This window comes from Malania oleifera, chromosome 9 (assembly GCF_029873635.1).
Source record: "Malania oleifera isolate guangnan ecotype guangnan chromosome 9, ASM2987363v1, whole genome shotgun sequence".
NCBI classification, from domain to species: Eukaryota; Viridiplantae; Streptophyta; class Magnoliopsida; order Santalales; family Ximeniaceae; genus Malania; species Malania oleifera.
In genome coordinates this window covers 22,744,603-22,772,082 of record NC_080425.1, presented here as the reverse complement: position 1 = coordinate 22,772,082, position 27,480 = coordinate 22,744,603, and the positions used below count along the sequence as shown (strand labels likewise).

Here is a 27,480-nt window from a genome sequence, read left to right as displayed (position 1 = left end):
TAACACAATGGTAACATCTCATTACAGAAATATTACACTTAAGTTAAAAGTAATAAGAGTTGGGGAAGTCAACACAAAATGAAGAGTTCGGCCCAAAAAGAAAAAGTTGCCTCAGATAACTAAAACATAGTGTACAAAGCTAAAAATCAAAATAAAAATAAAAGTTTCAAACAGACGACAAACTGTGGCGGTCCTGCACTAGCTGGAAATAGAATCATGGTGATAATGTCATGATCGTCCAGTAAGAATGAACGCCTGGAGGAGACTTTGTGCTGCCTGGGTCTCATCAGGTGTCCCTGATATGACGACAAGCCTGTCGCTTGCTCCAGGACGGGGTTCGTGCACTATGACTTTTGCACCCGAAATCTGATTCAAGAGCACCCAGGATGGTGTTAAATTTACAAACAGTTGAAAAATGGCATATGTTGCCAATAACCGAACAGTAGCATAAAAATTAGAACCATAAGTAAAATGTCTGGAACGCTCAACAAAAAAGAAAACGCAACACTGGATCTTTTTCTATTTGACATCCACATCTTAATTTTAAATTCAGTTGAATGCAACTCTTCTAATCACAAGGCAGCCTATTTGACATGCTTCCAGAAATTCAATGCATCTTTTTCTACTCAGGGGTCTGGCAGATCCAGTGTCCTCTTTTATACAAGTCATTGGGTGCATTAAATTTTGAGCCACAACCAGATTTTAAGGAGCCATAGAGTGGGCGTCTGTATGTCATAGCCTTATCACACAGATACAGGAAGAGCCAGCAGAGCGATTTGTCTGTGATGCGCTATAGTAGACTGGGTATCTCTTCCCAACACACACACACACACAAAAACAGCCAAAAAAAAAACCTGGAAAAATCGGAAGGTCTATCCTGGAACTGATGACTACCACACAACTTGTAACAATCCAGTCATGATAATGAAAATAAACACCACCTTTGCAAACAGTGAGATCCACTCAGAAAAATCAATGGGCATGGGCAGCCATTATTTAGGCCAGACTCAAGTTGATTCTTGTGTAGATTTTCTCCGAATTAGAGAAAGAAGAAAGAATCATGAATCCATGCACGATAATTTCCAAAAGCAGGGTAATTTACCTGTCTTAAACGGGTTAAATTGCTACCATTCTCTCCATAGACAGAGCCTATGACGTTTTCAGGAACTACAATCTCCACGGTTGTATTAGTCACAATGGCTGTTTTGCTTCCACTGCAAACAATAAAAAAAGGAGTAACTCACTGATAAATGCAAGTACACAATGGTTTTATTCACTTCTGAAGTTACTTTTTTCCATTTGTCTGCAATCATGATAAAAGTATTGGGGATAATTGGAGCATAAGATTTGCTTGATGATGCTTGAAGCACTAAAGTTCAAATTCGTTTTAAATACAAATGATAGTAATATTTTAAGTATCATATATGGAGGAAAGCAATTAGGATTAGAACTTTGTTGAATTGAGCCAGGTCAAGGTGCATAATAAGGGAATCCATGTGATATGTGCAATGTTGTAAAGTTGGGATGACACTTTTAATCATCGGGAGGTTTTTCAGATTGGATCATGACATTAGATTGTAGGATCATAGAAATAAAATTAAAATTTAAAGAATTAAGCATCAATCTAGCATTCCAATAGTTTTAGGCAGCTAATAACAAGTCGAGCCTAAAATCACACCAGGGCTAGAGGTAGGAAAATAAAATGTCTTTACAATGTTATTTAATTTCAAAGTTCTTCTATGGATCAAAAACTATATTAAATGGCGAAAATGGCTTCATATTAGTGGAATTTATGGCTTCGTTGTTGTTGTTGCCGTTCCTACTATGCTCTAAAACCGAATCAGTTAGTTTATACAATATATATTTTTTTTTCATACTGAAATTATCAATAGAGGCAAGCTAATTCATGTCATACAAGTATTATTTCTGTTACATGAATAAGTCCACAGAATCTATGTTGAGACAATAAAGAGAATCTATGTTGAAATGATAAGTTCTTAAGTTATAAGCATGTTCCAAACACTTAGTTCTTGAACTCTCTGTCATAATATCGTAAATTGGGCATTGACAATCCGAAAGATTATCCCACATTGTCTGTCGCATAAGTGTGACTGGTCTAAAGTCTCTACGGTAAATAATAAAAGGGAACTTGTTCAAAGAACAAGACTATTGTGCATGCAATGTAAGAATATCTAGATGGGGTTTTACTACCCATCGATCATATGTTCATGGTCACAAGTCACAACCATGGTTTTAAATAAAGGCTGCGACCGTTACGTAACACCGTTACGTAAAGGTTTTTTGGGTTACCGATACCATTACACACCGCGAAATCAGTGGGAAGAAAAATCACGGCCGTAGCGGCCGTTACGGACCGCGACCGTTACGTAAAGGCTGCTACGGCCATTACGTAACCACTACAGGACTATTACACCAAAAAAATATTTTATTTTTTACTTTTTTTTCTCACTTTTTCTCTCTCTTTCATATATCATTCTCAATATACCAAGTCGCAAGAGGGGGAAAAGATTATAATGAGGATGACAATGATGCAAAATTTACTATTTTTTTAAATACTCACAATAGATGCATTAATTAACAATTTCAAAACACTAACTTGTTAGGAAATTTTTTTTTTAATAATATTAGTAATGTGATATTTATGTTCTTTATTTTTCAACTTCAACCTTCTTTCTTTTCTAACTATTTTATATTTATATTATTCATATGTCTTATGTGTCTAATAGATTAATGGAGTGTATAATGTATTTTATTTTATTAATTCATTTAGCACACATAAGAATTTATCACAGATAAGAACAATGAGAAGTATAAATACGCGCACACATGTAATTTTCTATCAATGATGGTTTAAAACAAATGTAAACTTGTTGCCCTTACCAAATAACCTAGTTACTCGAACTAAAGGGTCCAAAATACACTAAAACCCTTTGTAAGAATGGTTAAAAGTTTAAAACATGTAAGTACGCTAATATGCACAAGGTTGTGCGTGCTTCAAAAAAATTCACGGCCGTTACACCCGCTTCCCGTTATGTAACATCCGCTACTCCTGCTTCCCGTTACACCCGTTACCGTTACGTTACGCTACCCGCTACCACGATTTAAAACCATGGTCACAACTGTGCGAACAATCCTAAAACCTAAGGTTTCATAGTTTTCTAAACTTAGTTCAATCTGTTTATATCCTCACCAGGAAACTTGAACATGTTACAAGTTACAACAACATGAGCAGCAGGAAGCCCTAAGTTCCAGTAGGTGGTGTCAACAACATGAGAGTGCATGGGATCTATAAATTTCCCTAAATAGAGGAAATGTTTGTCATTTATTGTGACGTAACTTAGAGAAATGGGTAAGTTGAACTGAGAATTAGAAGAAAAATCCCAATCACATTCATACAGTCAGACTCATTACAACTAATATGAATGAACTAACTGTGCATTGGGTACTATGAATAGAATGAAAATGGTTGGTCAGGAATCAAATTAATTACTTGGTTTTTGTGCATTCTTCAATCGAATTTTCAAACCATTCCATTCCTACCTCATCCCATTCCACAAACTAAGCATCACATGAGGGTCTGGCAATAATTTAATACCTTACTGGTTTAATTCAATGATATTATCCAACAGAGGGATTTATCACATGTAATTGAAACAGAAAAGTTCTCTTTCATTCAATCTAATTTGGATTACCATGATACCTGCTAGGCATGGATAATAATGTAAGTTCTACTATTATTAGGAAAATTAGAACGTTCTATAATTCAAATTGTTGCACTTATCACCAAATTATAATGAATAAAAGAGGTCACGCATAAAAGGAGCAAAGTGCAATTAAGAAGAAGATTGACGTTAAAACGAATTAGATACGAAAGGAGAGGTAAAGTAGGAGTAAGGAGAAACAGTTAAAACACTAATAAGGATTAGCGTTATTGGGGACGAGAGGTGCTCATCCATCTCTCCCTCGCTCCTCTATAAATCCAAACTAGAGAACATCTCTCTCTCTCTCTCACACACACACACACACACACATTCGCATGCACTACAAGAGTGTGTGTGTGTGTGTGTGTGTGTTCAAGAGAGCTTCTTGGTTGCAGTTACCCTATATGGATACTTGTGTCGCTAACAAAAGAGAATCGATAGAGTTGCATTGAATCCAAAGGTAGCATACTTAAAATCCTTCAATCAAACATGGTTCTATATTGGCTTATGCATGCATGTACATTTATTTTCCTCTTGCACGCTTGGCAGTCTATCCACCCTAGACAATGAGATAAAGTTACTTTTCATGATATATATATATATAAAAGGCAGCCCAGCACACAAAGCTCTCACGTATGGGCGGACCACAAAAAACAGAAAATCTCAAAGAACAAGGGATGAAACAAAATTAAAATTTTAGAAGGTGCAAAAAGCAAAAATGATTGAGATTTAAAAGAACAGGAGGAAGATAAAATAACTAACTACATACCAAGCTTTGATCCATGAGGTGGTGAAACTACCAAATCAATGAGGATCAAGTTCATAGTAACACAATAAAATGAAAAAAATTAAAACTAACAAACTGAACTTAGACTATAATAAGACTGTTAAGGGTTTTCTTTCCTTCGTGTGGTCAAAGTTTAAGCTTTAATTAAAATGGATTTTTTCCTTTATCAATTGGGACATATTCTTGAACCCTTTTTGTGTCCAGTTCTATGGTGACAAGCTAAATAAAAGTTATTAAAATGAGAACAAAACAAAAAAATAAAAAATCATTTAAATTAGACTCAAAATCCTATAACATGTGTAGGATCGTAGGATCACAAAGATCCCATGATCTCAAGACTTGGATCATGTTCCCAAAGAACACAGCTCCAAAATATTTTGAAGTAGTTAAATAGTTTTGTGAATTTTGGATTGTCGGATTGAAAGATTCTACGATATGAATTGGGATTTTAACAACATTAAATAATAAAAAAAGCCAGCCAGTGCATGAAGTTCCCATGTATGCAGGTCTGGGCACGCCTCAAATGACATATAGCATGAAAGCAAAACTGCTAGCAGTTTAAAGGCTACTCTCTACTAAATTACAATTCATTGAAAAAATTTGTAAAAATAATGAACTTGTATAAGGAAAATTATCCTTGCTTGGTATAGAGCACCTAAACAACTAAGCATTGGTTCTCAAGTAATTTTAAAAGATGTGCAACGCCTAGCATATAGTGGTTCAAAATAAAACATCAGCTGTGCTCAAGCTAATGTGTGGAAAATTTAACATATTGAACTATTTAATTGAAAAATTAAATGCCCATCAACCCTCATCTAATAAGCAGATGCAGTTCGATATCGTATGACCATCTAGGTGGATTGTGCACTACCAACCTGCCAAGTTCCAAGCCACCTTTAAATGAGGTTAATCCTTTACCAACATCCGTGCCAACCCGCAGATTTAGTCCAGCCAATGACTGCAATCAGACCAAATGATAAAATTATTTCAAATTTCAAGGTGCCTAAAAGTGAATATTGTGGGGGTGGGGGTGGGGGTGGGGGTGGGCAGAGGTCCTGACCTGCGATGACCATAATGGCGGTGAAGCAGGACGGTCTAAACCATGAGACAGACCAAGATGATCCATACTCCGTGCTAGACTAGTCTGTTGGTTGAGACTATGAGAAGGCCCAAGTGATGTGTGTATCCCAAGGGAGGCAATATCCTTTACTCTTCCATAGGGACTGATATCAGTTATTGCAGAAGAATTGCTCCTAATTCCAGCTCCATTCTGTGCTGTATTAGGGAAAAGGTTATCCCTCAATCTACCAGTGACACGACATAATGCATCTTGAACATTTACAAACTCCCCTGAAATCTGTAAAATTTTAAATATGAAAAAGAAATCATTGTTTTTCAGTAAATTTATAGGTTCCTCTGCTGAATCTTAAATAATAATAATACTAATAATAATAATAATTTATAATCAAATTACACTAAAAAATTGCCAAATTTAACAATACTGAATTTTCATGATATTATTCGACCAAAATACCATAATTCCTTTGAGTGGCAGCATATTTAGGGATCTAGCAACAAATCAAAGCTGAAGAGAAAATATAGACATTAAGGGAAAGAGAGAACAAGAAAAATTTTCATTTCTTCATCTACAAAAAAAAGGTAAATTGGAGAATCTACAACAGCAGCTGCTGTCAAGATGCATGAACATCACCCCACACACTAACCCCCCCCAAAAAAAAAAAAATTTTGCCAGTTCTTCCCAAACCCAAATCCTCCCCTATAATCTAATCAGTGTGGCCACTATTTATTTATAAAATCACAAATGCTCTGAAAAACCAAAAAGAAGAGCAGCCAGAAAATATAAAACACAACCAAGCACAGCAAACCCTGGACTAAGCAAACAAAGGACCAAGGCAAAATCTATCCCCACAATGACAGACTCTTAGCAAAACTCTCAACTAAAAGAAATTAGGAGAATATTTCGCCATCAGTTGCTATGCTACTTAGGATTGAGCATGGGTCGGTTCACTTCTAAACCCAAACTAACCAGTCTTCCATGGTTCGGAAAAATTTCAAAATATAACCAAACAGCTAGCCAACCGAACTGTGAACCATTCAACTTGATAGCTGACAGTTAGGGTCAATTTGAATCAACAGTTTAGACATTAAATTTGAATTAATTCGAAATACAATGAAATTTCGCACATAGTTAAGAGCAAATAAATATATAATTAAAAAACTTCATACAAGTCTGTTACAAAATTTTAAAAATCATTTCTCAGTGTTAGAATGCTTTTAAGTTAGTACTTAAATAAAGCATTATAATACAAAGAACAACCTTTAAAATAATTAGAAAAAACATACATAAAATATTAAAATATAAACTCCAAGACTTAGAGCTCATATGCAAATGAAGAATATAGTGTTAAAAGGTTCATATTGTTTTCCTGTTTCTTATACGTTGGCCAGGATGAAGGTATATTATTAATAAAATACTTAATATTTAAGTTACAGGTGTCCCAGTTTGGCAGTTTGGGCTGGTTTCATCTGCCAAACTGCAACCCAAATCAAATTGTTGGAAAAATTTTAAAACTCTGACCAAACCTGTATTGCTTGCTTCGGTTTTTTGACCCAAACCATCACCAGTAACGGCACTGAGAGAGAGAGAATCTGAACAGGTTGCAGCAACCCCACCACTTAACAACAGGTCCTTATGAGATGAACAATCCAAAACAAAAATGAAGCATATATAATGCCCCAGAGGCCAAGCCACAAATTTAAGATAGTTTGTTGGAAAAAAAAACAATGTAGGCACTAAAACTGCCTTTAGATATTTTAGCCAATAAGGAAGTAGTCTAGGGAATATTTTCCATTCAATATAACATTTTCCATCCAACTTAAGAGCCCATCTGGCATTTCATTGACGTAGAGGGGCATTGATATTCTTATTGGAAGTATTTGTTTGAGGGCAGGGATGTTGGCACAACAGGACCTGAAAAAACTTGAAATCACGTCTACAGGGCATGATCAAGCCTTCCAAAAAAACACCAAACTGAATAAGGGTGGGTAGGTTGGCACAACAGGACATTGAAGAACTTAAATCATTTCTGAAAGACAATCAAGTGCTCCAAAATTATTTTTTAAAAAAAAAAACTGAATAACCACAAACTGCTTTGTAAGAAAACGTAGGCAACAAGAATTAGTCACACATACAAAAATATCAATATCACCAAGCTCTATAAAAACCACCAAAGTAATGACCCTCAAATTGCTTTGTAAGAAAATGCTAGGATACTCTATGAATAGATCAGAAATCTCTCAGTTCTAATGCCAATTTGTCATCCCTCAAATAGCCTTCTGTTCTCCTCTTCCAAAAGAGACCAAAGGGGAATAGAGAGAGAGAGAGAGAGAGAGGGATCTTAGATGTGATGCAGTGGAGAGGCAAGGGTTAGTCAAAGGAGGAATGAAGAGGTACAGCAACATTCTGAGAGACAACATCGAGAGGATCACAAAGCCCCCCAAGTAGCCTGAAATTCCACTCTTTCAAAAGAGATCAGAGGATGAGAGAGAGAGAGAGAGAGAGAGAGAGAGAGAGAGAGAGAGAGAGAGAGATGTCAGAAAAAAGGAGGGAAGGGTTTGGTCAAGTGAGGAACGAAGAGCTACAGCAAGGTTCTGAGGGACAACAGGGAGAGGATCACAAAGCCCACTATCTAATGCCTAGCAAGGGGTGGAAGCAGCAAGCCGTTAGTAGTCTCACTGACTGAGGAGACCCAATGGGTCCTCATGATCAGAATGCACTCACAAGGCTGTGCACCGTGCATGCTCATCACAAGGTCACCATCAGTGCCATGGATATGGTGGGCCCAGATATGTTGTCTTGGAGTTGGACCTATGGGGCTCCTCAGGATTAAGGTTTCTATTTTCAGTTTTTAATCTCTGAACATGAAACTGTAAGTTCTGTTAGTTTGAGTTTGTGTGTGTGTGTCTGGTGTGGCCAATTTCCTCAAAGCACCAAATTCCCCTGTATCTTCATTCTAGCTTGAAAGGATGCCATCATCAGTAATTATCTCCAGATTTCCAACCAAGGGAATTTTTGGACTCTGATTAGGAATGCTTTTGACTGATAAATGGAGGAACTTACTAGTTGCTTTGATTTCTTATACAAATGTTACTGCAGTAACATGACAATCGATCTGAAGTGGACCCTGGCAATGACATGTCCACGGACAGGTCCTTCTATAGGAAACTCACTCCCCTGAGAGAAACTCTTGACAATTGTCCTTGGAAAGCCATTTGGAAAACAGCAGCCCCATCAAAGTTGCTTTCTTTGCATGGGAGCATAGTTGTCAAATCAAGATCCGAATCATGAATTGAAATTCCAATTTTGGGAATCGAGAATCAAGAATCAAATTGAATTGCATCAGTACAAATTTCCAAAATCAATTTTAAACGAGATGCATACATTGATATACAAACAAGAGGCAAAATAGTAAAATACATCTAAATTTTGACAATAAAAAAAATCATATTTCATGTGCATGCTTTCCCTAAACAAATGAAAAGGGAATGAGTCAAAATTATTAATAAAAAAAATGAAGTTTAAGGTGTTTAAGGGAAAGAATCAAGAAAAAAAATAAAAACTGAACAATTGGTGTATATCAAAAATTAAAAAGAATAATATTTCATGCATATTCTTTCTCGGATTAAAAAAAGGATGAACCTCAAAAAATGATAATAATTGGACAACCAACTAAGAAAACCAACTTTTGAATCTTAACAACACAACAAAACATGAGTACCACCTAAGCTAATGAGTGTTCTGTCCTTTCTTCTCAATGGCAGAAAACTATACTCCTCCAAGAGTCAAGGAATGGTAATAGATTTGTTAGATTCACAAAGTCAATCAATAGATTCAGCAATCAATATGATTGTGCATTCTCTTTCTCAATATATTATCTTTCATTATTATATAAAAAAAAAACAATAAGTTCAGCAATAATTCAATTGTTTCTAGATTCACTAGTAAGATTCGAATCGATTCATTGTGGAATTGATACAAATCGTATGAATCAAATCGCAAACCATAAGATTCTAACAACCATGCATGGGAGGCAAATCTAGGCAAAAGTCTCACCATGGACATCCTTCAAAAAAGGGGGGCTGACCCTTGGGAGCAGGTGCTTCTGCTTTGAATGTGCGGAATCTATTGATCACATCCTCTTGCACTGTTCCTGGAACAGAACCCTTTGAAACTTGGCTGTTTCCACAATCAGATCCCTGTTTTTTTGGTGTGGGGGGGCGTGGTTTATATTGCCATTAAAAATCCTAACATCCTTTTTTACCAAAGAGTCGAAGGTAGCAAACCTCCAAAGGGCCAGCCCTTCCCTACTTCTCCTAAAACCTCTGTAGCGCACCTTCGAGAAGTTATCAACTGTCTGTAGGAGCACAACAGCCTCACGAAAGACTGAAAACAGAAGGTCTCAAAGCCGCTTAGCCACCCAACAGAGTGAAAACAAATGGTCAGCTGTTTCATTTGACTCAGAGCACATGAAGCACATATCTAGATTAATAGCCTAGTACGGTCTCCTCGACTAACAGTCAGATGTCAGCGGGTTATTGCTAGAACAGTGGAAGGAGCTATGGACTTCAAATAGAACCCATGCTAGTAATGAGAGAAAGAAAGCCTTGTCCCTCGTTCCCCTTGCCATATTTTGAAGGACTGGATACAACCCTTAACTGTTTTTAAAGAACAATGGATTACTACTGTTACTAGATGGCATGGTGGCTTGCCGCTACTTGAGTTACTTGAAATTCTTAATTTTGACACCCTGCACAGCATGTGTGCGTGCTGTTTGAACATGGGTGACAAAACTTCTAATAGGAACAGAAAGTTTATCAGACATTTTTGAAGGTCTCCATGAAGTACATTTTCTGACCAGAACTTTAGTTCTGCTAATGATATACAATCTGGTGGGAAAACAGAACTCACAGAAGTTTTAGAAATTTGATTCAAAATTTACTCAGCAGCAAAATTAAGCAGTAAATGAAGTTCTTACTCATATAGAATTTTCTTAGAAAAAGTTGAAAAACAGGACTACAAAATGAGTCCTTTTGATATTATCAGTGGGCAGAATCCAAGAAAGTGTTATGGACCTTGTAGCACTGCCATTATCTAGTTGTACAAATTACAAAGATGAAGAGATGGTAGATCGCATCAGGCAGATTCATGAAGAGGTAAGAAAGAAAATTGACAATAAAATGTATGAGGAATATAAGGACAAAAGGTGGTCTTTGAAGTTGGTGACAAGGCATAGGTATCCAACAAGGGTAAGGTATCCAGCAGGTGAATATAACATGCTAGGTGCAAGGAAAATTGATACTTGTGAGATGCTAGAAAGGATTGATAACAGTGCATGCTGATTGAAGCTTCCAAGCACATTGAACCCCAAATATTTTCAATTTGCATCATCCAGGTCCTTATTATAATATTTTTCTGGCAAAGATGGTTCCAAGTTGAGGGGGAGATTTAGGTCATCTGAAGGGACTAATGCAAAGCTGATCCAAGTATGTGATTTGATGTACTTCTGAGTCAGATTTATGTCCTAAATCTGCCATTCCTGTTTAATGTGTCTTATTTTTCAGTCATTTAACTTCTCCATCGGGGTAGGGGTAATTTTGTTTTCTAAGAATTTATTTTATGTCATATTTCTTTTAAATTAGTCATGTCACTATTTAGGGTGTTTTGGTCAATCTTGTGTGCTTTTTTATGGATCAGATTGACAGCACTTAGATCAAGATTCTAAATGAAGGACTAAAATGTCTTCTCTGCTAGGAAACCCTAGAACCTCTTCAAAGTTTCTCCCAATTTGTATACAGCAACTTTTCGGGTGAACTCTTGCTACAGAATACTTTTTCCTCTCTTTTCCTCCTAGGAATTGAGATATCAGTGTTTTTCCTTTGCTCTTTCCTGTTTTCTTGTATCTCTTTGCTTCCATCAATATCTGTCTGCAAAGATGCATGGAAGAGAATTGTTCTCTTCATGTCACTGCAGGCTTATGCTTCTGGTGAATTAAGAGGGGCACTGTTCACTAATCTCAAGCAGGATTGGAAAGGTTTCCTGAGGAGTTCTCATTTTCTTTTCATTTCTTTCTTTTTTTTTTAAATTTTCATTTTGCCTTTTAAGGAAGATGTCCAGCATGCATGACTGTATCACCCCTTCATTAATATATATTTATTCATTTATCAAAAAGGAATTCAAATTTCTTGCTTCTCTCTTTTGTTCCTATTTAAAATCAAAATTACAATCCAATAATTTGGCATTTTCCAGAATAAAACAAATCTTTTCTCTCTTAATAGAATTATTGAACAACTTAACCAGATGACAATTGCTCACACTTCAACTTCTCAATCCATACACCAGGAGCTTTTGAAACACTTCCTATCTACCTTATCCACATCTTCTCCGATTTCAAAAGACCTTTTTACAACACCAGCAGTTTGTTATCCTCAATTAACTATATCCTCCCAAACTTGACTTAGCCACATGATTCTCAATCGAATCTTATAGAACCCTTCCACCACCTTTCTATATCATCTGTAAACTCTACGATCCCCAACCTTGCACACTCAACATAATCAAATCCTATGTTTTCTTACATTAGTAACCACAATTATTCGTCTGTCATCAAGTTATAGAACAACCATCTTAAAACTTAACTCATTCTCTGCTCCTTGGCTAACTTCAATGTGATTATGATATCCATCATTTCCAATTTTTCACACTTCTGCCCCAATTTACAATAGACTCCACATTGAAAGGGGGGAAAAACTTTTTGGTATAAGACCAATTCATCACAAAAGCTACAAAGAGAATGAAGTGATTCCTTTCAACTCACTGAGGGCAACTTTATTTGCTCTCTTAATACAATTAATCATCCATTCTTATGGCATCAGGATTTCCTCCCAGAGACCAACCCCAATTTGGTCATTTTTGTTTTGTCTTTTAACTGTTAATCTAGCTTTCAAAACCCAACAATCAGAAGTTAGATATACTTATTTATGTGTGTCCATCACACAGGCTTATGTCATATAATCAAAATCTTCCTTGTTTAAATAATTAAACTTTCTGCATATTCCCAAAAAGTTCATTAACTAATGTGCCTTGAAGAAAGATTAATACTCTACCTACACCCAACTGCATTCTCTGTGTGCGCGTTTTCACTTGCTGTTATGATGCTAAATTCCACTCATAGTAGTTAAGGGGCGCCTAGGCGTGAGGGGCAGTGAGGCAACCAAGCTAGTGCCTCATTCTTCTTCAGGTGAGGCGACCTTCAAGAGGCACAAGTAGGTGCAGTGAGTTGCACCTTGAAATTTTTGAAGCTGTTAAGAAATAAAACGTAGCCAGAACCAGCCCTAGGCATCTTCCAGCAATCCAACCTTTGACAGTTCGACTCACACCAGCCTAGCCCTTCGTCTTCGACCCTTCGAAGCAGCATGAAACCAGCAGGATCTGTTCGTCTTCGGCCAATCGACCCTTCGAAGCAGTACAAAACCAGCAGGAGCCCTTCATCTTCAACCCCTCGAAGTTCGAACCAGCACAAGGCTTTTGTCTTCCATTTGAACCAGCAGGAGTCCTTCGTCAGTTCATCTTCGAGGTTCAAGCCTTAGTGAGTTGTCAGGCTGCTTCGATTTTCAAACTAGTAAGTCTCCATCTTCTTCTTCTTCTTCTTCTTCAGTTCTTCTGCTTCTTCTTCAGTTCTTCTTCTGCTTCTTCTTTTTCAGTTCTTCTTCCACATCTTCTTCTTCTTCAGTTCTTCTGCTTCTTATTCTTCTTCAGTTCTTGTTCTGCTTCTGCTTCTTCTTCTTCTTCAGTTCTTCTTCTGCTTCTTCTACTTTTTCAGTTCTTCAGTTCTGCTGCCTCCTGCCAGCTGCTTCTTCTTATAATATTAACTTGCATTAAGCCTCTTAAGTTAATATTATATAATGTGTAATTAATTATGTGGTTTAATGCAAATTTATACTTTATAATTAATATATAGCATTTTTACTGAATTTAGCTGTTGTTTTGTAATTTGCTTGGAAGTGCAGTATACAAACTATACATTTTTATGAAATATATTAATATATAACATTTTTTTACTGAATTTAGCTGCTGTTTTATTGTACTCTTTTCTTTTGATATTGAAGATGCTTTTGGGCCTTTGGCTTGGCAATTTCATTTCATTTCTAATTTGAAGCTTGAACTCTTGCATGCCTAATTACTTATGTTGAACCATGTTCGTTTCACTTGGAACTTGGTACTTGGCTGCCATAATTACTATTGAATATTTTGACATTTTAAATTCTAATATAACTATTGATGTGTTTTTATATCAATTACCGACCAAATAGGCATTGTACACAATTTTAATAATTGTGCCTTGCGCCCTTGACTACTATGATCCCACTACAAATTCTAAGATAAAAAATATGCTCCATCCATTTACCCAAGTGCACATCTTCCACGTACCCTTCCTAACCTCTATCATATGCATCAAATAAAAAACTCAATCATCCCCTCCTCATCTGTCTCACCTAGATTTTTTTTCCCAGAAGACCACCTATCCCACGATTTCTGGAACTAGAACATGTCGCACTATTTTTTATAGGTCCCGCACTAAAATTTTTCTCCAATAAACCATAAAAAACTTCCAAAAATTCTGTGTAATGCGCTGAACTCATCCTGCCCAAGATGCATAAGCATAGGATGAGCTATACACTCCACCCCACATTGTAAATTAAGTTCTAGTTCTAGCTTCTTTTTTTTCATGATAAACAAAAAAATTTATTGTAATGATTTTTTTGCCTCTTCTAAAATTTTACAGATCTTAGGGGAGTTTGTAAATGTACAAGATGCATAATGTCTGTCACTAGTAGTTTGAGGGATAACCTTTTCCCTAATACAGCACAGAATGGAGCTGGAATTAGGATTAATTTTTTGAAATAACAGATGTCAGTCCCTGTGGAAGAGTAAGGAATACTACCTCCTTTGGCATACACACATCACTTGGGGTCTCATAGTCTCCAACAACAGACTAATCTAGCAGATAATCTTGGTCTGTCTCATGTAAGGGTGTACAAATATTACCATAAAACTAAAACTCGCCTGAAACTGAACCATTTCACAATTTGGTTTGGTTTATCCGATATGGTTTTCGGTTTTGGATTTTCAAAAAATCCGTTTCCAGTTTCAATTCGGTTTTGATTTTGAATGTAAACCAGACTGAAAAACCAAAATATAGCTCTATTATTTAAACTAACATTAAAATAAACATATTTATAGTATAAGTAGTTATGCAAATCTCAACTATATCTTAATTTCATTAATTTATTATTTTTTTAGGCATATATTGTAAATAAGATTATAGAAGTTTTCTATAGAATAGCAAGAGGCTCTCCTCTTTCAAATAGATTGACATGGGACAATGAACTTCCCTGAATTGTAGTCAGCACCACTATCACACACTAGTCACTACAGCAGCCAGGTGCACATGCCAGCTGCACATTTCAATGTTCTATTGCTTTTATCTTGCATCAATAATTTGTTAAGTGGGACTCCTTTCCTATAAAAGCTATGGCTCTCTCCTCAACCACCTTGAAAAAAAAAAAAAAAAAAAGCCCCAGATAACCATCAGATTGGTTTTTCACTGTTTCAGTTCCCCTTCCAAATTAATGATATAGGGTCTCAACCCAATTCTTGCAATTAAGATGTTGGCCCAAACACCTTAATTGTCAGTCCCTTGGGGAACCAATAATTAACCGAACCAACCAATTAAACTGGGGTTAGGTTTTTATTGCACCGTTAACTTTTGATTCAGCTTCAGTTTATAAATTTTAAAAACTAACTAGTTCTCCAGTCACCGGTTTCGGCCGAAGCTGAACTGATTACAGCCCTAGTATCATGGTTTAGACCATCCTTCTCCTTACTGTCAGAAGTTTGAAACTCATACTGCCATACCTACCTACCTAGAGGAGGGTGGGAATTTAGGGAAGGCCCCTCCACCCCATGGGTTGGGCCCCAGAGACCATTGATTACCAGGAAAAAATTACTGCTTAAAAAGGAAAAACACAGGATACAACAATGAGGACAAAACATCCTCCAAATAATGGAAAGAAAAGTGAACAAAGACAGAAAAAAACTATATTTTTTTTATTAGTGATGCTCAATTTTTTAATATCTGGCATTCACAGATTCCCTTCATATAATCTTTAAGTTCTTCTGATCATATTCTTTTTCTGAAATTTCCATTGGGGTTTATCCATTAAGACTATCATTAAAAGAGTCACAAGTTGCACTAGTCTAAACTAGGCAAATATCTACCTTATCAAATCCCAAACCCCATATTAGAAAGCCCAACTCAACCAAATAAAACATCAAATTGGTTCTAACAAATAAATAGATAATATATTATGCTTTTAAAAAAAAATCACTAATAATAACCTTTCTTCCTATAAATTCGTACATCAATCCAACTGAAACTTCATAAGAAAAATCGTGCCAGGCAACAAAAAAATCAACCTTACGAAAAGTAATGGAAAAAAAAATATTTAAATTAAGATATTGGGCATAGTGATAACAATGTAAATCAAAGCCTACTTTGATGAACTGATACTAGTGTCTGTACCATGAAAAGATCTGAAATTTCACAAACATAGAAACTTGCTTAACCAAAAATGTAGAAAGGGAATGCAAATAAAACCAAAGCCCCTAAGCAAAACCATATTGGGACATAAGGATGTACATTCTCATCAGAATCAGCAAAACCATTATAATATTTTAATATTTAATCATTAAGCTCCATTAACATCTAAAGGCACATTGAGAATTCAATAGGAGGAAAAATTTGTGAGAAATGTGTAACACAAGACTCTGAACTTAAATACAACATATCAAGCATTAACATACAGGATACAAGTACATGCCTAAACTATATGTGGCTAATTTAAATCTAGAAATTGGAGTAAATTCCATGATATTATGGCTGCCATATTTCAGAAAACATCTCTTGAAAATCCTAATTTTCAGCATTTGAGGGAAAAAAGAATTAACGTTTTAACACCTAACTTTATAATTTTATCATGTAAATGAACTTTGCTGCATAGTTATATATTTAAGTTCAAGAGTATCACATATTTCCATGTGTGTATACTGGACACCTACATATTGCTTTCAACTACTTCCATAAAGTAGACTTTTTTTTTTCAAGACAAGTTTACCTTAAAATACTCATATTGACAACTATGCTTGTAACTCGTAAGTACCCTTGAAGATAAATTATTTGTTGAAAATCAAAGCAATCAATGCACCCCTCCCAATCACCCCACAAGTTGAGGGAAAAAAAAACAGAGAAATAAATAAATCCTTCCATACTCCAAATTCATTCCTTAAATAAATAAATAAGAAGCCAACACACCTGAACCACTTCATCGTTTTCCACGACACATTTTGGGAGCTGGTCACCCCCTAATATTCGTATTCCAGCACCAGTTGCCCTTCTCATCTCCGAAATTATCACACCTCCTTTTCCCAACAAGCAACCAGCTTGATTTGATGGGACTACAAGCCGTGCAGAGACAGTTGCCTTATTTGAGCCTGAATCTAGCCCCTTCTCAATGCCAGCCTCTACAGACCTAGCAAAAACAAGAACAATAGCGTTCTGTGCTGGCGAATACCGCAATTCTGGATTCTGTGAAAAGCAAAGCCTAGTCAAATAAAATTAACAACAAAATGCATATGCATAAAAATGAAAAGCGGAAACTGGAAACCATATAATAAACCTCTGATGCAGTAACAGTAATTAATCGCTCGTCACACTCAGCTATGGACGCACCGACACTTATAGAAGCACCTGTCTCATTTTGCAGAGCTCTGACAATGGTGCCTCCCTTACCAATAACACCCCCAACCTTATCATTGGAACATAGTATCCTAAAAATAACTTCTTGTTGTACTGTTTTCCTGTCCAAAACAGAGACCCTGTCAGCCTCAAAGGACAAGGGTCGACCTCCTGAAGAATAACTGACTGGGTTGCTTGACTTAGGCTGCAGTACTGAACTCCGCTGGGAAAGGTCCACACGTGGATCAAGCAAGGCCTCCTGTGCATTTGCCTCAACATGTCTGCTTCCAATCTTCTTTGTTTTGTCAACTGGGAGGCAGTCTTGAAGCCGCCGAGAGACAGCAACTAGTGCTTTCTTCACACCAAGAATATCTCCCTCAATCTGCCACAGCATTGAACCTTTTAATAAGTCACATGGAGTAAAAAAAAATTAACATATATTACAGAATGAAACTCATATGTTAGACTCAACCCATGTGAGTTTAATACAACTTTCAAGATTATTGAGACAAGGCATGAGTAATTTCCTCTATGTACACCTAAATAGAGATAATGACCATGGTGATGCTTTGGATGGCAAATAATGTGAAGAGTGGGGAACCACCAATGGAGAACTTTAGATGTTTATATAGCAGCAAGAGTATTTTTATTTTACTTTGGAAAAATTTCTGGTTATTTTAGAGTTTAGTTAGTTTTGGGCTATTTTGTGTATTTTAAGAACGTTGAGGTTATTTTGTAATTTCATTTTTCGTTGGGGGTTCTATTCAAATATGAGTTTTAGTTAACACTGGTGTATAATTCAAGCAGCTATCAGATTTGAATCAGATTGCACTCTCTTGCAGCCTTTCCTCTTGTCTCCTTCTTCCTTCTTCAATCTCTGTTCTGTTTTGTCTAGTTTCTCTCTATTTTTGTTCTTCTTTAAGAGTTAGCACGATGGAATTGATTTGCATATATTGAGTGGCAAATAATGTCAGAGTTTAGAAGGAGGAATTGATACATGCTCTCTCTATTTTTTTTTTCTTATTGCATTTTTTTTAATTAAAAAATGCTCCAAGCCCCATGGACATGTGAGGAAAGCAGAAGAAACAAAAGTTATAAAGAAAGTGAATATAAGGGAAAGCTGAAAGGAAGGCCACCACCATCCCCCTTCACCTTTCCCTTTTTCTTTGGCTTGCCTCCAAAATGCTAATGGTCACAAATCAATTTAAGGGGAATCCATTTCAAGTTCACAACAAAAATTCCTATTCACACAATCTAAAAGCCTCAAAAAGATAACGGAGCATCAGTTATGCATATAAGTAGGTTGGTCTTCTTCCTCCCTTGCAAATCGAATGTAAGCCTATGATTACAGTTGAAACAACCACCAGGACAGCAGTTTAAACAGAAACGGAAGAATGTTAATCCACCGTGAGCTTCTCTAACTCTTCAAGTGCTTCTCATCTCTTGTAATTGAGTGACTTGGCATCTTTCTATTGTGCAGATTCCCTTAGGAGCTCTTTTTGGATGAGCTTTGTTATGTGTTTGGCTATTGTGCTCTTAATTGAATTGTGGGAGGTGATTTTAATGCCGAGGTTTCCAAGAGAGAGAAAAGGGGGTGATAGAGTTACTGCTACTATGCTAAGTTCTGCCTCTTTTATTCGGGAGTGTGGTTTGAGAGAACTTCCACTTGATAATGCTAATTTTACGTGGTCGGCAGGAGGTGCTAGAGCAGCGGCAAGTAGGCTTGACAGATTCCTTTTTTAAATCAAGTAGGAGGATTAGTTCCCTAATCTCTTTTAATATATTTTACCTAGGCCCACTTCTAACCACTTTCCCATCATGTTGGAATCGAGGAAGGTTTCTTGGGGGCCTACTTCTTTCAGGTTTGAAAACATGCGGTTGGATCATGATTCCTTTCAGCCCTTAGTCAGGAACTCTTGGAATGGGGATGTGAAGAGGGGGTGGGAAGGTTTTAGATTCATGAAAAAACTGAGGTTAAAAGAGAAGTTGAAGGATTGGAATAGAGAAGTGTTCAGGGATTTAAGGTTTAGAACGGCTAGAATTTTAGGAGAGTTGGTTGAGTTAGATCGAAGATGGTATTCTCTCAGGGGAGAAAGAGATAAGAAAAGTACCTTTGAAGAATGAATTGGAGTAGGTGATTTCCAAGGAAATGAGGAGTTGGAGGCAAAATACGAAGTTTAAATCGATCATAGATGGTGATTGTAATTCTAGATTTTTTCATAGGAGCTGGGGAAAATGAGGAAGAATTTGATTAGGAGGTTGGAAGTGATAGAGGGATCATTATCTCTAATCAAAGTCAAATTACTTCTGAAATCACTAAGTTTTATTCTAATTTGTACTCCGAGGAGGATGTCAATAGACCAATGTTTGAAGGATTAGATTATAACCCTTTGTCTGGTGAGGCGGTGGTTTGGTTGGAGAGACCTATTGAGGAAGAGGAAGTGAGGGCCATGGTTTTTGGGATGGAGAAGGATAAAGCTCCAAGACTTGATGGTTTTAATATGGCTTTCTTCCAAGTTTGTTGGAAGGTGGTTAAGGCAGATTTGCTTGAAGTTTCGAATGAATTTTATGGAAATGGGATTTTAAGCAAAAGAATCAATTCCATTTTCATAAGTCTTGTGCCAAAGAAGAATAAATCCATCAAGATATCGAACTATAGACCTATTAGCTTAGTTTCTAGCGTTTATCAAATCATCACTAAAGTTTCAGTTAATAGGTTGAGTGTGGTGCTTGATAGGACTATCTCTAAGCCTCAAAGTGCATTTTTTTTAGGTAGTGGTGGTGGGGGGAAGGGAGCAAATTGTGGATGCCATTTTGGTTGCCAATGAGGTTGTTGGGGATATTTGGAGAAGAAAGAAGAAGAGAATCATCTTTAAGTTGGATTTTGAGAGAACTTATGATAGAGAGAACTGGAAGTTCCTGGATAAGATTTTTGCGAGGAAGGGGTTTGGTGAGAGATGGCGGCATTGGATTAGAGGCTGTTTGTATAATATGAGCTACTCTGTTTTAGTGAATGGTGAGTCTAAATCTTGGTTTAAGGCTACGAGAGGGATTAGGCAAAGTGACCCTCTTTCCCGCTTTTTGTTTTAGTGGCTGATATTTTGAGTAGGATGATAGATAGGGCAGTGGCTTAAGTTCAGTGAAAGGTTTGGAAGTGGGGAGAGAGGGGGTCAGAATGTCACCCCTTCAATTTGCCAATGATACTATCTTCTTTTTATAAGATCATAGACCCTCCTTTATGAATATTTGGGGTCTCCTTCACGTTTTCAAGAAAGTTTATGGACTTAAGATTAATATAGCGCAGAGTGGTATTGTGGTTATCAATTTTCCTGTCAAGAGTAAGGGAATTATCTGCGGAGGGGTTGTAGCGTTTTGGATTGGCCACTGTTCTATCTTGGGGTTTTTTTTAGGGGTTGGGGGGGGGGGTAACCCTAAATTTGTTAGATTTTGGGATCCTAATGTGGAAAGGATTTCTAAGAGATTGGATGGGTGGAAAGGTGTTCTTTTTTCTTTTGGTGGTAGAACAACACTCATACAGGCTTGTCTTTCTTGTATCCCTTTATATTTTCTCTCTATTTTCAGGATTCCAGTGGGGGTTGCTAGTAAGATTGAGAAGATAATGAGGGAGTTCTCTAGTGGTCTGGGTAGGGGGTTTTAGAGATCATTTGGTGAGTTGGGGAGTGGTGGGGAGGTCTAAACAGGAGGGTGGTTTGGGTATTGGAAATTTGGTGTCTAAAAACACAGCTCTTTTGGCTAAATGACTTTGGTGGTTTCTGCTAGACAATTCTTCCTAGTGGCATTTAGTTGTTAGAAGTATGAATTAAACAAGAATGAGTAGGATACTAATTTGAGATTTAGATGTTCTATGAGGAGTCCGAGGAAACCTATATCTAAGAGTTATCCCCCCCCTTCATTCCCCATATTTAAATCTTGGTGGGAAGAGGTAGTTATATCCATGTTTGGAAGATTCTTGGTTGGGGAATGCAGTTTTGTCCAGCTTTTTTCCATGTCTTTTTAGCTTGAGCTCTGGACAAGATGATTCAATTTCTTCTTTTGTTGTTGATCTAGGTGGGTCCATTGCCTTATTGGGATTTCCACTTTTGCAGATCATTAAATGATAGGGAGATGGTACAGCTATCCTATTTGCTAGTCTTGTTGAATAACTTTCTTTTTCCTTTAGAGTAGGATAGTCAGTCTTGGTCTTTGATCCTTCCAGGGTTTACTCTTGCAAATCTTGTTGTGATTTTGTGAATAGGTCTAATTTACCTTTTCCTCTCTATAGATCCATTTGGAAGGCCAAAGTCAACTTTAAAATCAAGGCTTTTATTTGGTTGGTGGCTTGATAGAATTAACACCAATAATACATTGTTAGGCTTCTCTTTGGTGTGCAGCTGGGGAATTTTAAGGGGGTAAGCTTTTCTAATATTCAGCGCAAATGGCATCATGTTTTGAAGCGTTAGATCCGTGTTGCTTTTCCTCTAGTTTTTTTAGTTTTCAGGTTGTTTCTATGTGTTTTTTATCTGGATTTTCCAGACCACGTTAAGGAGATGTCTTGTGCTCCAGGCTGTATATTCTTATTCTATTAATGAAATTCTTCTTCTACTATCCAAAAATATATATGTTTAAAGGTAAAAATATTCTTTTAACTAAATAAATCAACCAAATGGAACTTACAAACTTCACTTTTGGTTTTTTTGTTTTATAAATAATATACTGTTTAATTTGATTAAATTATTTTATACTAATAAAATCAGTGAATTTGATTAAATCCTACATCCAGACCAAATTAACTGATGAACACCCCAAGTACAGGCAATGAGACAATGGTTCCGCTACCCTGGTATGGTGCAGTTACGCTGGTATGTTGCACAAGTAAGCTTGGTTGACGAATCACTATTCCAAATCATAGCGCTTTGAACACTTACTCATGCTGCTCACTAAAAACCAAATGCCGAAGGTGGAAATAGGCAGGATTATATTAAATGAATAAAATAAGGTTGCTTAGTTTATCCGTTTCTTTCATCTATAACTATTTTGTGATGCAAATTTCTTAGCAGTATCAATTTTTTTCTTCTATTTTTTTTTTTTTAAGGTCACACATTTTAAGAGATTATTTGCTGCTTTAAAGGTAAAAATATTCTTTTAACGAAATAAATCAACCAAATGGAACTTACAAACTTCAATTTTGGTTTTTTTTGTTTTATAAATAATATACTGTTTAATTTGATTAAATTATTTTATACTAATAAAATCAGTGAATTTGATGAAATCCTACATCCAGACCAAATTAACTGATGAACACCCCAAGTACAGGCAATGAGACAATGGTGCCGCTACCCTGGTATGGTGCAGTTACCCTGGTATGTTGCACAAGCAAGCTTGATTGATGAATCACTATTCCAAATCATAGCGCTTTGAACACTTACTCATGCTGCTCACTAAAAACCAAATGCCGAAGGTGGAAATAGGTAGGATTATATTAAATGAATAAAATAAGGTTGCTTAGTTTATCCGTTTCTTTCATCTATAACTATTTTGTGATGCAAATTTCTTAGCAGTATCAATTTTTTTCTTCTATTTTTTTTTTTAAGTTCACACATTTTAAGAGATTATTTGCTGCTTTGATTTGATGACAGAGAGCACAAAACTAATTACAGTTCAATAATGACCAATGCTAGTCCATCAAGAACAAAATAGGAAAAAGAAAACATTAGAAATGTGCAAACACAAAGCTGCAGAAGAAAGCGAATGAGAGCTTGAGGCTGTCAAGGCTACTGGGTGCAAATCTTTCAACTTTGCATTGGTATGATTCAGAAGAAACTCAAAAGTTTTCATTGCATTTGGAGAAAGAAGAGGGTAGCAAGTTGATTAAATCTAGGGTGCAATTATGATTTAGAGTGTTCAGGATACATGGATTCGTGAATTGACAAAGAAGGGTCATAAGTTACTTATTGGGCTGAAAGCAACAGATCTAGAAAGATTCTGGTGAATCACATATAACTAAAGGAAAGCAGAGAAGCCTGAAATCAGACTACAGAGCTGAAGGATGGTGAACTGTTTCCCTCTGCATAAAGGAACTCTGCAAGATGTTCCTTAAGAAGATTCTCAGGAAGACCAATGTTTTTCAGAGGATCAACACAGAGTTGTGGATTGGAAAGATCAGTAACCAGATCAAAGAACCAGGTGGAGCAGAGGAAAGTGATTGGGCATCAAAAGAGTCTTTTGTTGGCAGAGTGGTGCGCCGACTGGTGCTGCAATTTTGGAAGTATCGTAGGGTTTTTCAGGTGTGAGCTTGGAGACTGGCAGATGCTGGAGAAGAGGATGAGCAGGAGTTATTGGGACATAATAGAGAAGATGGTGAAGCACATATTCACACACCCTAGTATGTGAGTGCTGTTGGCAGTGGGGTTTGCTGCTCGCTGTCTGGAAGGCAGTGGCTTCAATTTCAGATATGGGCCAATGCCCTTGGATAATCTCATCATCTAAAGAAATGGCGGCAACAATCGCAAGATTGCTAGGCCTGAAGCAATCGGACCTCTTCTTTTCAAGCTAAAAATGCCTTCTGGCAATTTGAGGCCCTACTTATGGGCCAAGGCCAAGCCCAAATGACTTCATAAGATGAAGAGAAAACAAAACTTCATTTGAACTTTAAAGGGAGATGAGCCAAAAAGAGCTGCAGAGAGCCATCAATCATCTCGTCTGAACTGTCCTTTTTAAAGTACCTACTAGATGGAAGACAATATATACAAACACGGCATTAGAAATTCCACCAAAGTCTTACCCACCCAAAAATCCTATAAAAAAGAACTCAATCACCAATGCCCACAGTGAAATGAGAGAGGGTAAATATATAACCAGATACCAGGAAAACAAGTTCCGAGGACACACATGAGTGACAATGCTAGCCCACCAGTACATTAGACATTTCTGTGAATACCATACTTGCTCTTACTTACCTTGTGCCATAAGGAGTTAGAATCTAATGGGAACCTCCATGACCATTTGCCTATTAAGATGTTCTTAGAAACAACATTACCAAGGAACAGTCCCCCTTTGATTAGGTCTTCTAACCACCTCCCAACTAACAAGGTGATCCCTCTTGCCCTCCACATTACAGGACCACAAAAAATCCCTCATTAACTTCTCAAGTTCCCAGCCATTTTCATGGGAATTTTAGAAAGAGATAAAAAATAAATGGGAATATTAGAAAGAGCACTAATAAGATTAATCCTACCTCCAAAAGAGAGAGAAGCCTTCTTCCACCACAATTAATCTTTTCCCACCCCTTTCAAATCACTGGGTCCCAAAAGGCAACTGAAAAAGGGTTATCCCTCAAAGGAAAACTATGAAAGGAGATAATGGATCCCTTGTTTTAAACCCCCTCGAAACCCAAACCAATCCCTAGGCTGGCCATTAACAATCACTAACGTATTAGCTACCTATGGAAAACTTTAATCCATCTATACCACAAAGGCCCAAAGCCCTTTATTACAAACACATTTGTGACGATAAGTTAAACTTAACAAAGTTTAGGGAAGCCCACTACTATTTATATCTAATATTTAACTTCCACAGGAATACTCCATGCTTAGGGAAAAATACATATTTAGGGCAGAAAAGATTGTCAAAAAAAGCGCATGCCAATGACAATAAAAATAAAAAATAATAATAAACAGTTAAGAAAAAATGGAAAAACACAACATATTCTATAGTGATGCAATACAGGCCCTCCAAGCCAAAATGAAGAAAATTTCAGAGTTAAAACTTCATCTACAAGAAATCGAGCAGTTTATGAAACAAGTTGAAGATTTGGAATGAAAGTGGAACTTAGCAGAGTTTAGGGATGCCAGTGCAATTTATCCACCAATTTTTAACTTCCATCCTCCCAACAAGAATGTTCCATATTTAGGGGGAAAAAATACGCATTTAAGGGAGACAATTGTCAAAAAATGTGCATGTCAATGCCAATATATGCACAAGCCTAATCATAATAATAATAATAAGTAAAGGCATGAAAAAAAAAGAAAAAAACACGATCCATTTTTTCGAATTGCAATGCAGGCCTCCCAAGCAAGTACTTTCCTGTACAAGAATATAGCAATTAAACTCAGCTAATCAACAGTGCAAGGGATCCTTACCTCCACCAACTCATCATTCGACCCTGCGCATGAGGGAAGCTTCTCCCCAGACAAAACCCTAATTTTACAACCACTGTCCTTCCTTATATTCTCAATAACCTTCCCACCCTTCCCAATCACTGACCCCGCCTGGCTCGCCTCCGCCAGCAATCTGCACGACACCACGCCCCCTGGTGGGGCCGAGTCCCCATCGGTTTCCGCAGCCACATCCAAAATCCGCTCAAAAACCCTAATTAGAGCTTCCTGCGCCGCCGACACTTCCAAAGCCTCTTGGCCAGCGGCACCATCGTTGTTCTCAGCCTTCGAGCTACTCAACGTCATCATCTTGTTGAGGCTGCTCGAGGCAATGACGATGATAACCCTGTCGTCGGAGCTCGGCAGCGCCTCCTGAACGCGGATCTTCGCGGCGGTGTCTTGCTGGAGTTGCTTGATGATTGTGCCCGACTTGCCTATGACGCCGCCGATACGCGAGGAGTGGCAGAGCAGCCGGAAGGCAACGTGGCCGGCGGGGACCGTGAGGGGCGGCGGCCGAGGCCTGGACCGCTTGTACGAGCCGTTGGTTGCAGCGGGGGCGTAAGGGCTGAGCTCGGACATTCCAGTGGCAGTGTAGATGGAACGCTTCGCGGGTGGAGAGAGGAAGGAGCCTTCCATCTCCCTCTACTGTCTCTCTCTAAAAGCTTATCTTTTTCTCCCTGGAAGTTCTGTCGCGTCTTTCGTTCTCTCTCCCCTTAGGCTTCGTCTCTGGTGTTCTCACTCTCCCTGCTCTGGGGTTCAGCTGCAGAGAGAGAGAGAGAGAGAGAGAGAGAGAGAGCGAGAGGGTTAGGGATTCGGTACGTTTGGCGGCCAGGGAAACATTCGCGACTCGGCGACTGTAAGGGCTTGGATCTGTTAATGCGTCATCGCAACCGTACATCTTTGTGCGGTCTTTGCATTCAAAAATTGATAAAATAAAAATCATAAACGAAAATAAAAAATTAAAAACTTAAAACAAATAAAATTTTTTATTAAAGACTCTTTTTTTTTCCTATCTTTAAATTATTAAATATCAATTAATGAATGTGATTAAAATAATATATAATTTATTGGGTTGTCAACTTTTTAAGTCCCATAAAAACACTCGACACATCATCCTGTTTTAAAAATAATCAATTAATTTAAAGTCGATTAACTATATAATAAACAAAATGCATATAAAAGTTAAAGTTTGGTCAAAATAGAAATTTTAGCTTTTAATTTTGCTTGACTTTTATTAAAAAGATGTGTACAATATTTAATCCATTCATGCTTGGATAATAAAAATTATAGTAATAGGTTGCAACAATAATTGCAAATGTAACACGATATATGAAAAGTTTTGAAGATCAACAATAACGACTACCCCACTACTTATTTTTTTGTTATACAACAAAAGGAACGAAGATTTTACTAAATTTTAATCACCGTCAATTTTATTAAATAAGACCTCATTTGTTGTAGTGATATGTGGAAGAAAAATAGCCTATACACTAAAGCTGTTGGACAAGGCTTATAATATTAGCTTAGTAGCACATGTCAAAAGCTCTTATAATTTAATAAAAATTTCTATTTTTTTTTAAAAAAAATCTACATTTTGTTTTTTTATTTATTTCATATATCCAACATGTGCCTTTCGATTTCTCCTCCCATATGTTAATATCTATACTTAAAGGAGATCATACTTGTGCACAAAGCTGGGAAAAAAATCATCACCTCTTCTTTCTTCTCTCCTATGTTGTTTATTTTCTCTTTGTCCTTCTATTGTTAATTTTCACATTATGTTCACATACAAATCTAAACTTTCACTTGTTCTCTTCATCATTTCAACTATAAAATAAGACTACTACAAGTGAATCTGGGTTTAATTTAAAAGATAGTTTCGCCATCATGTAAGATGTAATACCATCTTTAGGCTGTATCTTTCTCATAATTCATAAATCAAT

General features: G+C 36.9%; 1 protein-coding gene across 1 annotated transcript; it reads right to left on the bottom strand.

Moving 5' to 3' along the window:
- Window positions 1-26,431, bottom strand: LOC131163765 (KH domain-containing protein HEN4). Its single transcript, XM_058120503.1, has 7 exons — window positions 25,523-26,431; window positions 17,326-17,766; window positions 16,962-17,234; window positions 5,570-5,866; window positions 5,385-5,467; window positions 1,103-1,214; window positions 1-366 (listed from the first exon to the last, which is right to left on the bottom strand). Exons 1-7 carry the CDS (start codon window positions 26,171-26,173, stop codon window positions 229-231), a joined length of 1,995 nt encoding a protein of 664 aa, XP_057976486.1. The 5' UTR covers window positions 26,174-26,431; the 3' UTR covers window positions 1-228.
- Between the last annotated feature and the right edge of the window lie 1,049 nt (window positions 26,432-27,480).